At 42.1% G+C, this 13,400-nt stretch overlaps 1 protein-coding gene across 6 annotated transcripts in view; it reads left to right on the top strand.

Moving 5' to 3' along the window:
• The window catches only part of plppr5b (phospholipid phosphatase related 5b), a 44,068-nt gene that overhangs the window by 7,307 nt on the left and 23,361 nt on the right, over positions 1 to 13,400 (top strand). For 3 of the 6 annotated variants that reach the window (XM_048976615.1, XM_048976613.1, XM_048976616.1), the window contains exon 3: positions 9,638 to 9,826. In XM_048976615.1, the coding sequence (XP_048832572.1) occupies positions 9,638 to 9,826 (189 nt within the window). Of the gene's footprint in view, positions 1 to 9,280; positions 9,827 to 13,400 lie in introns of those variants that run through there. The other 3 variants (XM_048976614.1, XM_048976617.1, XM_048976612.1) reach the window with 1 other exon arrangement.

Here is a 13,400-nt window from a genome sequence, read left to right as displayed (position 1 = left end):
GTGGGTTTTGATGGGCAATGAAAAGGATTTACTGCTTACTGGTCTTAAAGGTCTAAGTCAGAAATGCAGCCTCTCAGCTGGTGGCGCTGCTGCCCCAACAATAAAGGGCCGAAGGGCACCGAGTTTGGCCTCTGGTTCCCGTTGGATCCCTCCCCAGCCCGGTTTCCTCTGGTTCCAGGTCTTTCTGATTTGAACCCCGCCACCCCCGTCCCATCAATGCCTGGTCTTATTCTGTGTCCATGCTTGAATGGGCCTCTGCATTGACCCTGACCTGGCCGGCTGAAGCTGACAATGGAAGCTTGGGACCCTTATCTGTAATGATTTACTTGAGGCTGTCATTGATTAATGCCGTGCAAATAATAATAATAATAATAATAACACTCAAAAGCTGTGATTCATTCCTAGGGTGCTACGTTGGTGCAGTGGGGGGTGCTGCTGTATCACACAGTCACACAGCCCATCTGTCTGTGTGTGTGTGTGTGTGTGTGTGTGTGTGTGTGTGTGTGTGTGTGTGTGGAGTTTGCATACTATCCCTGTGTCATGTAGGTTTCCTTTAGATAGACAAATTTGCTCCTGCAATCAAAAAACGTGCAGCTAGGGTAACTGATGCTTTGTGTTTGTGCCCGGTAATAGACTGGCATACCGTCTAGGGTGTCCCCTGCCCTGTGCCCGGTGATAGACTGGCATCCCGTCCAGGGTGTCCCCTGCCCTGTGCCTGGTGATAGACTGGCATCCCGTCCAGGGTGTCCCCTGCCCTGTGCCCGGTGATAGACTGGCATCCCGTCTTGGGTGTCCCCTGCCCTGTGCCCGGTGATAGACTGGCATCCCGTCCAGGGTGTCCCCTGCCCTGTGCCTGGTGATAGACTGGCATCCCGTCCAGGGTGTCCCCTGCCCTGTGCCCGGTGATAGACTGGCATCCCGTCTTGGGTGTCCCCTGCCCTGTGCCCGGTGATAGACTGGCATCCCGTCCAGGGTGTCCCCTGCCCTGTGCCCGGTGATAGACTGGCATCCCGTCCAGGGTGTCCCCTGCCCTGTGCCCGGTGATAGACTGGCATCCCGTCCAGGGTGTCCCCTGCCCTATGCCTGGTGATAGACTGGCATCCTGTCCAGGGTGCCCCCTGCCCTATGCCTGGTGATAGACTGGCATCCCGTCCAGGGTGTCCCCTGCCCTATGCCTGGTGATAGACTGGCATCCCGTCCAGGGTGTCCCCTGCCCTATGCCTTGTGATAGACTGGCATCCCGTCTAGGGTGTCCCCGGCTTTGTGCCCGGTGATAGACTGGCATCCCGTCCAGGGTGTCCCCTGCCCTATGCCTGGTGATAGACTGGCATCCCATCCAGGGTGTCCCCTGCCCTATGCCCGGTGATAGACTGGCATCCCATCCAAGGTGTCCCCTGCCCTGTGCCCGGTGATAGACTGGCATCCCGTCTAGGGTGTACCCCCGCCCTGTGCTCGGTGATAGACTGGCATCCCGTCTAGGGTGTCCCCTGCCCTGTGCCCGGTGATAGACTGGCATCCCGTCTTGGGTGTCCCCTGCCCTGTGCTCGGTGATAGACTGGCATCCCGTCTAGGGTGTCCCCTGCCCTGTGCCCGGTGATAGACTGGCATCCCGTCCAGGGTGTCCCCTGCCCTATGCCTGGTGATAGACTGGCATCCCGTCCAGGGTGTCCCCGGCTTTGTGCTCGGTGATAGACTGGCATCCCATCTAGGGTGTCCCTGGCTTTGTGCCCAGTGATAGACTGGCATCCTGTCCTGGGTGTCCCCTGCCCTGTGCCTGGTGATAGACTGGCATCCCGTCCAGGGTGTCCCCGGCTTTGTGCCCGGTGATAGACTGGCATCCTTGTACATGCTTATCTGAGACAGGTTTCAGACTTCCTTATGCTGGATTAATGCATATATATCCCTAAGTAACTAAGAGAATGAAGAATGAAACAATTACAGACGCTCCCCCGGGTTATTATGGTCCTTGTTACGATATTTCGACTTTATGATGGGTATTCCAGTTCCATTCTGTTTTTCACTTTCAGTATATTAATCAATAAATTACATGAGATATTCAACACTTTTATGAAACAGGCTTTGTGATAATGATTTTGCCCAACTGCAGGCTAATGTAAGTGTTCTAAGCATGTTTAAGCTAGGCTAGGCTAGGCTATGATGTTTGTTAGGCTAGGTGTACTGTATTAAAATGCATTTTTGGCATACAATATTTTCGCTTTACAACAGGTTTTTCAGAACATAACCCCATCGTAACCTAGGGAGCATAAAGTCATTAATATTCTGACGCAGTAGAGACAGGTTCTGTCTTTAAACTACTAAAACATCTTCTTAAAGCAAGCCTAGGATCCTTTTGAAAAAAACATGAGTGAGATGAATAAATGATGGGACATCTTGCTCGTTTTAGTAATGCCAATATTTTCAGAACCAAAATTGCCTCTTTCTCACACACATCATGTAAGAGTTTAACCTTCACGTTGAGGTTGGATGCCAACCAAAGATGTTTTTTTAATCAATTTTTTTTTTTATTTTATGAAAACCCCCTCACTCATCTTAAATTTTCTCATAACAGAGAGCGGCCTATTGAGGATGTGCAGGAAATTAATTAGGGACTTTGGAGCTCGTTGCCTGACGAGTTGATAACATGCAGTGGAAATAATTTCCTCCGAGGGGGGCGGTATACCTCTCGTCACATGATTTTTCACCTGTATGCCACCAGGGTCGATCCATTTTGATAACACAGCGCCTGCATTCTGAAGTAAGGGTGAAAATTGTATTGCAAATTGAAGTGTTTCGCTGTGAAATACCTTGTAGTCAATGTGTGGATTAACGTGTGTCCACAGTGAAATATTGACATTTCTGTTATACTGACCTCTACAGCAAGTACGTTTGCTGTGAAACTGAGGAATGGTTCAGGCCAGTCAAAGGAGACAGATCTACCCTGAATCTTCACATACCTACACAGACATGACAATAACCACCATAACCACATGTACACTTACACTTTTCATTTTAAGGGAAAGCGGTTGTTTTAAAAATAAATGCACAAGGTGTTTGTATAAACAGATGTGAAAATGTTGACAGCCATTATAAATATTTGCATGTATTATTAATTAAAACAGTAATGACCCCAGGGAGGCATGGATATGCTTGATTTGCCTTTTAAATGATCTTTTACTTATCCATCAGGATATAGAATTTTGCTCTACATTTCCATTTTTTGACCTGGGACAACTGGTACGTTGTTGAAATATCAATGCATTTGTATGTGCCTGTTGAACAGCACTCTGTAAAATGTGTCTGTCGGTACATACACACATATATTTGTATGTGCCTGATGGACAGCACTCTGTAAAATGTGTCTGTAGGTACATACACACATATATTTGTATGTGCCTGATGGACAGCACTCTGTAAAATGTGTCTGTCGGTACATACACACATATATTTGTATGTGCCTGATGGACAGCACTCTGTAAAATGTGTCTGTCGGTACATACACACATATATTTGTATGTGCCTGATGGACAGCACTCTGTAAAATGTGTCTGTCGGTACATACACACATATATTTGTATGTGCCTGATGGACAGCACTCTGTAAAATGTGTCTGTCGGTACATACACACATATATTTGTATGTGCCTGATGGACAGCACTCTGTAAAATGTGTCTGTCGGTACATACACACATATATTTGTATGTACAGTGATGGGCAGTTTAACACCATTTGCCCCCTTTTTATGTTTCAGCATGTTTTTCATTCAGGGCACTTGCGTGATTCTTTCAGCGTCTGACGAGGACGGTGCCTGAATGCCTTATGAAGCATGACATGCTGGAAAAGCCTTTGCCTCTAGAAGCCTGTTACTTTGAAGCGTTTCTCCTTTTCTTTTCTCTTTTAAATAACTTGCATTTATGTGGCGCCTGGAGATGGTATCAATTGCACCCTGAATAAAATATTCAAATAATATTATTGCGCAAGAGATTTTGCGATCAAGATGATTTATTTTTATTATTATTATTATTATTATTATTATTATTATTATCCCTTCTTTCATTTTATAACTGTGCATCCTACAGTAGTCAGGGTCATGGGGTTGCCTGCAGCATTATTATTATTATTATTATTATTATCGTTTTTAATTATTATTTTAATTGTTATAATTATTGCTGCTACTATACATTGTACATGTTACATTTTAAAGCTTTGCCTAGGTCTGCATCAAGTCATATTTGTAAATAGCCGTATAATCGTTTTGTCGCTTGTGGGAGTCATGGGATACAATGGCCTGTTTCAGATAACATAACTCTCATTGGTAATTATCTGATAATCAAAGTGTAATTCAGCCTAATGCTTAATTAGATGCGCAACAGGTAATCCAGAGTTGCTGATGTGAAATCGAAAATACAAAAGCGTAACATAAAATGGATATCTGCAGCATCCCGCTGGTCTTCACCAGGACAAGTGGCTGGAAGATGGATGGATGGATGGCTTTTTGCAGCATTATTAGTATAATTATCCCAGCACACAACGAAATTCACAGCTGTTTGCCAAATAAACCAATGTGTTCAGTGCATTTTTTTTGCATTTTGTAGAGATAGACTCTAGACTCTGGACCCTGCATAGGACAAGCAGGCATAGAAAATGTATGGATGTACATTCGCTGTGGGTTTTGGACATTGGTCCACCCTTGAGGTTAAGCAGCAAAGAACTATGCTTCATTTGCCATTAGCAGACGCACATTGGAATGCTTCTCTTTTTTGCTCAATTTGCTCTCCATAGCTTGTGGGGGGGGGGGGGGGGCAGAGGGGGGGTCACACCATAGAGTCAGCTAATATGCAGTGCCCCTGGAGCTGGGGGTTAGGGGCCTTTCTCAAGGGCCCACAGATATGTGACTGTTCTGCCAGGGCCAGGGGCTCAAACCAGTGATGTTCTGGTCACAGGTACAGAGACTTATCTCCACCATACAGTATATTGGTCAAAAGTGACAATGGCAGTTAGGGTCAATGGCAGTTAGAGTCAATGGCAGTTAGAGTCAATGGCAGTTAGAGTCAATGGCAGTTAGAGTCAATGGCAGTTAGGGTCAATGGCAGTTAGGGTCAATGGCAGTTAGAGTCAATGGCAGTTAGAGTCAATGGCAGTTAGGGTCAATGGCAGTTAGGGTCAATGGCAGTTAGAGTCAATGGCAGTTAGAGTCAATGGCAGTTAGGGTCAATGGCAGTTAGGGTCAATGGCAGTTAGCACGGGGCTACAATTTAAGCAGCAACGCAGTAGAACCAATGGCCTGTTCCTACCATTTATAATCACAAATAAGAAAATGTAGCATTCAGCAAACTAGCACAAGATGCAGCTTGTTTACATGCTTTTTCTTTTATAATTGTAAAAGTTGATTTAATTCAAGGTGGAGGAGCCTGCAGATTTTTCCAAGTTGATGTGTTTTTCCTTTAATCAGGCTTCCCCCAGTGGCTGCTTGAAGGCATGAACTGCGCATAAATTTATGCACAAAAACTTGTTACAGAAAGGAGGAGAAGCGTTTCATTGAATCACCACTGGCTTGTGTGTGCCGCTAACATTTAATGCACACATACAGATCAGACCTCCAATAAATAAAGTAGGTCATATTCGAGAGTAGCTTGCTTGAATTGATTGTTAATTAAAAGCAACTATTAGACATGAGAGTCCTTCCCAGACCTACTAAATATATATATAAATACGGCAGTGTTAAAGTAACAGATGGGCCTTCCGATTGGCAGGAGACGGAGCGGCCTGACCTGGATAATTGGATCTTTTCACACGATCGAATCTCCGGCACAACATTGTGCCTCAAGGAATCTTCCCGATTACCACTAAGGCTGCAGCTGACCCCACGCAGTCGAACCCTTAACCTATTGTACAGGTGAACGTTTCCGAACCGTAACACCCACGGCTTAACCTGTTTACAGAGGAATGTGCTCCCAGCTCACGGCCAACACTGACTGACGGCAGCGCTTGCAAGGAATCCCATGACAATCGCACACGCAGTGTCAGTCATTTATAATCCCCCCACCAGGACAACATGCCACGGACGTTAATCATGTCCAAAAAGAAATTCATTTTTCATTTTGAGGGCTTCATTTTGGGCTAGCTGAATAAAGATGTGGCTGTCTCTTGAGGACTTATTTGGGTTATTGGTAATTAGCACTGGTGGGGGGGGGGGGGCATGTCTCTATTAATTACTTTTTGGGGATGCAGTATAATTACATGAAGGATTTAAATCCGGGTCTGGACACAACGCTGACACGACAGCTGAGAGTACAAGAAAGATTTAAAAAAATGACATAGGACATTATATTATGCATTTCTAAAATATTAATTAGATATTGGCTGAAATTTTAAACCATTTCATGTTGATTATATATACACACACATACATTACATTATATTAAATATAACATAATCTTTTTATTAATTGCATTTGTGTCATTATTAATTAACATCAGGAATAAAATGAATAACTTTCACTTTAATGAAACCGAATGACTAATTTTCAGATAAATTCTAAATCTAAAAAATTTGGAGTCATTTGGAGTCTTTGTGATATAAATTATTGCCATTCTCAAATAAAAATATATTAGGGGAACTAGGTTGTAATATGCAAGTAATTTTACAGAACAAATGTGTTTCAAATCATGAGGCAGCATGAAACTAGTAGAAAGGAGATTCATGTCTGTATAATGAATGGTGTTCATTTCCATTCATCCATTTGCCATTAACACTTAATCCAACGCAGTCTTACTGTACAGTTAAAATAAAAATTCAATGCAGCCCTGCTAAAATGGCAGGTTTTTATGTGATAAAAAGTGAAACCAAGTTAAATCAAGTCAGGACTTATTCCAACTTATTTCAAAGATGCATTCTATACAAAGAAGGTGAAAACAAATCAGAAATTGTTTACGGTAAAAGATAAAATAAAACAAAAATCTGGCTGCATAATTGTGCACACCATTTAATCAAGGCTGTGACTATGTTCAGAATCCTAAACAGTAGTTAATATAGACCTGTTATCAATGAAAGTGACTCTGGCTGACCTCAGATAGATTATTCTGGTATCCTCTCGGTTGCATCATACTCCAAAATCCATGGTCCGCAAATAGCTTTCAAATGAACGGGATTTCATCATTGAAAGGAATCGATCAGGAGAGGGATTCGGAAAGGTATCTGCAGCATTAAAGAAAGCCATGGAGCATGGCGAATACAGTCATCAACAAGTGGAGGAAATATGGCTCACAGTTACTCTACCAAGCCTGACGAGAAGACAAAGAGCAAAACCACCAAGAGGCCAACAGCAACATTAAAGGAACAAAAGTCTTTACTCACAAAATAAAACATCCAAGCCCAGCCAAAATCCGCCAAAAGGTATATCCAGTCTCCCACACCTGTGTGGAAAAAAATGGATTATGATCTGATGAGACCAAAGCTGAACTATTTTATTTGGCCATAATTCCAAAAGGAATGTTTGGCGCAAAAATATCACTGCCCATCATCATAAGAAAAACAGAGCCACAGTGATGCATGATGAAAACAGCTTCAGAACCAGGGCATTAATCAGGCTGGATGGAATCATGCACTGCTCCAAATATCAGTCTATTTTGGCACGAAGGCTTCAAGCGTCATCAAGAGGAATTTCACCTGCATGACAATGACCCAAATCAGGCATATAAATGCATATAAAGCAATGGCTTCACCGAAAGAAGATGGATGTTCTGGAATGGTCCAGCCAGAGCCCAGACCTTAATCCAACTGGAAATCTGTGGGTGGCCTGAAGGGGGCTTTGCACGGGAGCTGCCCTCGGAATCTGGACAATTTTTGCACAGATGAGTTGGCAAAAAAATTGACTGAGTGCTGTAATAAAATCAATAGGTGCTTCAGCTAAATAACTGTGTATGGGTGTGCACACTAATGCAACCAGGATTTTGTATGAACCAATTTAGTCTTCCCATATTGGTAGACAATTCATAATTTTCTGTACATTGTAGGGCTTGTTCCAAGTGTAAATCATCATTGATTAGCAGGTGGTTGACAGATCCTATCGGCTTTTGAGATACTTTTGGGTAGTGTACATGTCAGTTTGTGGTCTTCCTTTTTCCACTACTGAGGCCTCCTTTGCCTTGTGAGTGTGAGACACCTGGTCTCCACATTCATTAAACTACATAGCCAAAGGTGCCCGTTTGGATACGTTAGCCTAGCATTGTGGCACAACAACAACCCATATAATATAGTACAATTTAAGTTGAGCCCCCTGCTGGCGTAACTGAGAAGTTCATAAGTTAGTAGAAGGAACCGGCGGTGGTACCACAGACATCGCTAACAGCATAACAGAACCAATCAGGAAGCAGGATGTCAGTTATCTGCGCGCTGTGAACTTCAGGCCAGTTTTGGCAAACCACCTTAAGTACTGGTTTTTGCATCAGTTAACATCTTAATTGAAGATCGGCAGCTGGCATGAGGGTTAGAAAATAAATGAAACTACATTATTCCAAATTCCAGATACTTGAAATTACAGGTCTTAAACCAAACTTATAATGATCAAACAGTACCTTTCATATCTGAACATTGTTTCCGCTGCATTTGTGGTGATAGATGTATTACATTGTTTTGATCCTGGTGAAGCAGACTAAGATAATGCAAGTATATATATTAATATTTCTTGACTTGAAAATAACGAAAATTTTAAGGGTAACAAAGAGGACATGTGTTTATTATTACAAGCATTCCATGTCCAGCACAAATTAGCTTTTAAATCCATGTCAGTACATTTTATAAGCAGCTTGGAAATGGTTGGATGGAGATAATATATGCATATGTGCATGTAGAATTTGTATTCTTGTTCGTTTAGACATATGATGCATTTTATACGATTACATGTCTGCAGACGTAATAAACATGGGACATTTGTAAATATGTATTTAAATATTATATTTTAATATGTATTTAAAATAAGTATTTTTTCAGCATTGTGAGAAAGTCGATATCTTTAAGGGTCATACGCGCATGGTTGTAATGGGGCAGGTTATGCATATTCTGCATAGTAGGTGTATAAGACGTATAACCTTATAACGTAACTATTTTAAAAGCGCAAGTTAGTTAGTTATTACCCATCGTCGCTTTAGGCACTGCATGTGACACTGGGGGAATATCAGTAAGTCTGTGTTCTGCAGAAATGACTACATTTAACCACAGCAGGGTGTATGAAATATCACACAGGAATCGCTAACTTTTGCAGGGCTTGCCCGGTAGTCATGTGTTGAGCACGAATCTGTGCCGGACTCCTGTCAGCGCGCAGCTTCTCGCCGTCGCTCTATGCGCATCTCAGCCAGGCGTAGACTCACGCAGGCGGTATTTTTTGCGCACTAACATCCGTTTAGTCACTCTCGTTCGAGACATTAAGCAATGCAACGACATGGAACATTTTCCCCCCTTTTTGCTTATCACTGAATGTCTTCTGACGAGCGTTAGAGGCAAATAAAGCGAGGAGCTGGATAGGGGATATGAGCAGGTGGCGCTAGGACGTGGAGGGAGCGACATAACCGGGCTTCCACTGATCAAGGTGGATCGATAGATGTTCTCACCTTCATCCCTGACGATCATGCTTTATTTTCAGCTGGTGATCATGGCGGGGACTGTCATGTTGGCGTATTACTTCGAGTACACGGACACCTTCAACGTGCACGTCCAGGGCTTTTTCTGCTATGACAGCTCGTACACGAAGCCCTACCTCGGACCGGAGGAGTCGAGCGCTGTGCCCCCAGCCCTCCTGTATGCGGTGGTCGCCGGGATTCCCACGCTGGTGGTGAGATCGCCTCTTGATGTATTGCATGCAATAAGGAGGGAGGGGGGGCGGAAAGCCCTTTGTGCAGCCTAATGCACTGATCGCAGAGAACCCGGAGGATAAAGAGTCCAAGTTCGTGCTTCAGTAGCGGATTGTAAGCTTGCTAGAAGGATCAGTAAAACGATATTTGCTTCTACCGACTAATAAACATCATAAGCAAATTCCGCATCTTGGATTTTTAATAGTAGATAGTAATCAATTTCCTCAATGCACTCCACGAGAAACTTTACATAGCTTCCGTATACAGTAATACATCGTATTTCTTTTTATATAGTACTTAAACGTTAGATTACAACTAAAATTACACAATTGGCTAAAAAGGCAACTAGGTTATATATATATATATATATATATATATATATATATATATATATATATATATATATATATATATATTATTTGATCATTTCTTGAAGTCTGGGACTTCATGTTCAGTTCCAAATGCTGTCAGTTTTAAGCCCCCTTGTGTGCCGAGTTAGTTGATGTCACTGGGGGAGACTGCATGCGTTAATCGTTGTCAGAATGATTTTCACGTGCACATCAGGTGTGAAATTGTAAAGAATGGAAAGAAACGTGTTTTGTAAATTAAAAGTGAAACAACTAAGCTTCTGCTAGTCAGAGCACGTGGCTACAAAATGTGTTATATGTAAGTACTGCCAAACTAAGCCGCAGTATGCTGTATGCTGACATGATGTGGAAGATTGACTCTGACTGGATTAAAATCTTGGTTATTTTTTGTGCTAGTAACCAATGGAGCATGGAGTAGTTTTTTACTACTGTCATCTACTTGCAAAGGTAATAAAATCCAGGTATCAATGCACTGCTTTACTACACCAACACTCGCTCCACATTTGACACTAATTCGTGAACCTGGAATAAATTACATCCACACAGTTGGACTAAAAATAATCCCACCTTACTGTCTGAACACCCACATATAAACATTCTCAACACAATCATTACATGCTTCAGTCTTTGTTTCAATCTCAGAAGGAGCCTTTTGGGATGATTCTTCCCCCTATAATTGGCGAGTTAATGGCTCACATTCAGATGTTTGTGACATTTGGCATCGTCTGTTTGTTTAAATATATCTACAGGGTTCTGATCTTTCCTTGGTTCTCTAACAGTGTGACAGACTGTTTTTTTGTACTTTGCTGGTTCATATAAATTGCCCCTGGCTGGTTTTTCAGAGTTGTTATGGAACCATCTCATAGAACTGTGTTACTCACCTCATTCCTGCCAGTGTAATTCGGGTCAGTATAATAACCAGTAGGGTTTTCTTTTTTTTTTAATATAAAAAAAAGGTGGAAAGGAGTAAATGACTGTAGGAAGCACCAACAGCATCCATCTTGCAACACAAGACATCGTTTTGTCACATACATGGGTTTCATGGTCGATGTTTGTGAGTGTTTGCACTACAGAAAGGTCATATTACAACATAAGTCATGTAGATCTCAAATGCTACTGTAGGTATTAGAAGAAAGCCCAAGATATATCTGTAGGCGTGTCATACTGTTGTGAAAAAGAAGTAGTAGTATAGTATATTTGTTACAAAAATTGTATATAATGGAAACAGGAGTATTTTTACTGTATTCTGATTAAGCTGGAGTGTCAGTTTAATTGCCGCATCAATGTATATCCGTCACGATTCATCATGTGGGACGTATTAAACTAACCTTGAATTGATCTTCTGTTAAAATCAATGTGATGATTTAAAATCTTCAGAATTCTTTTTAAAAATGGTGCAAAGAGACCAGGAGAGGCACCTTCAATGAACACATCCTTTAAATTGATTATAATTATATAGCGGGGAGGGGAACGGATGCCACAGCAATGGAGATGATTAGATAAATAATACCACAGTACTCAACAAGCACATCAACAAACATTTACACCGTCATTGGACACAAGTCAGTACAGCGACAGCACTACGAGCATCAGGTCATCCCTCTTGCAGCTGAGCACTGATACATGAAGATATTTGTTGGAGCCAGAAGTGTGAGGCTCTGATTGAAGCTTTGGTGCCTCTCCGCTCGGCCTCTGAGTCCTGCTGCACACTTGGTTCTTGGCTAATTATCCTGCCTGTCCAACTGAAGCCTCCTTGTGTTCCTGTGAGCGGTACCAGCGAAAGCAGGACTGATTGCAAATATCATTTATGGATGAGGAAGTCTAGTTTGCTCAGTGTAATGATCGCATTACATGCCATTTGCTCAGCAGTCACTTCTCAGTTACTTAGATTACAGAATTCAGTGTTTCATCATTGTAAAAATAGGGGAAATGTAAAAAGATTGATATTCTATGCAGCTGGATGTTATATATAGGTGCAAGTTATGGAAGATACACCAGTAGTTGTCTTACAGGAGCATTTTCCAGCAGTTACTACAAGTCTTGCTTCCTGAAATCACAGTCATTTTATATTAGTAATTGACTGTTTCCGAGTGATTCAACATTCAGTGTTCCTCATGCAGTTAGAATCATAGCAGTGAATAATGGTCTGGAAGCTTCTGTTAGGAATCCGACATGATCATGATCAGGGTCACACTTGTTAAGAGCCTTAAAGTATCAAATATCCATCCATCCATCCATCCATCCATCCATCCATCCATCCATCCATCCATCCATCCATTTAAAAAATGTTCTCCAGAGAATTACATATGAATATAAAAATATCAATTCAATTTTAAATTTAAAGTCATTTACTAATAAAAGTAATGACAGTTTTGGAGCCAATGTTATTTTAGCATCTGTAAGAGCTGTTATATGCGGAGAGTATTATAGGGCATTAATGCTTCTATCATTCTCTGATGGTCTCAGTTGTTCCCGAGTTCAGCAGGAATCCCAGCACCCCAGAGCAGTGACCATGGTGAAATCCCTGACCAATCGATTACTTGACCATTTTCTATTTGCCATTCAATGCAGTTTTGACCCTGTTTGAGTGACAAGGCAATTAGAATAGCAGCACATGCAAGGTTTTAAGGGACACCAAAAATGTGGTGTGTTTACTGTAGCTGTGAAAAATGCCCTTTGAGTCCTTCATACCTGTAGCATGGTGCCTGAGACAGACTTTTTGAGGTTGTTGATTTCGCTTAAGCAGAGTGAGGCTGATATGCTGCAGATGGGCACAGATCTATTAGAGGTTTTCTGCAGCGTCTTAATGTAAAATAACTTGAATAGCTATTTTAGTCCTTTAAATGAGTTTACCGGCCTCAAGTAAATTCTACAAGCATAACTTATGCTCTGCAATCTCTATTCTGTATTTTTATTTGTGTTATTTTTTAACGTTAAATAACTTTAAAGTGATTATGTTGTTTAAACTCACAGTAGCCACCGAATTCAGATTCGGGGTTTCACTCAGTTCACTCAGATTCAGTTTAGTTTCACTCCAGAGCATTCAGTCGTCCTTACCATGCGGCAGACGAGTGAGCCCACTTCCTGCACCATCTCATCGGGGTTTGTGGGGCAGGGTGGCATGATTGCTATTATCTTGTCTTGTGAATAATGCGGGGTTGGTCCTTACAGCTAAATCCGGCTGGAT

The sequence above is a fragment of the Brienomyrus brachyistius genome, chromosome 15 (assembly GCF_023856365.1).
Source record: "Brienomyrus brachyistius isolate T26 chromosome 15, BBRACH_0.4, whole genome shotgun sequence".
Lineage (NCBI taxonomy): Eukaryota > Metazoa > Chordata > Actinopteri > Osteoglossiformes > Mormyridae > Brienomyrus > Brienomyrus brachyistius.
Note: the sequence above shows the minus strand (reverse complement) of the source record. Positions and strands in the feature narration are given on the sequence as shown.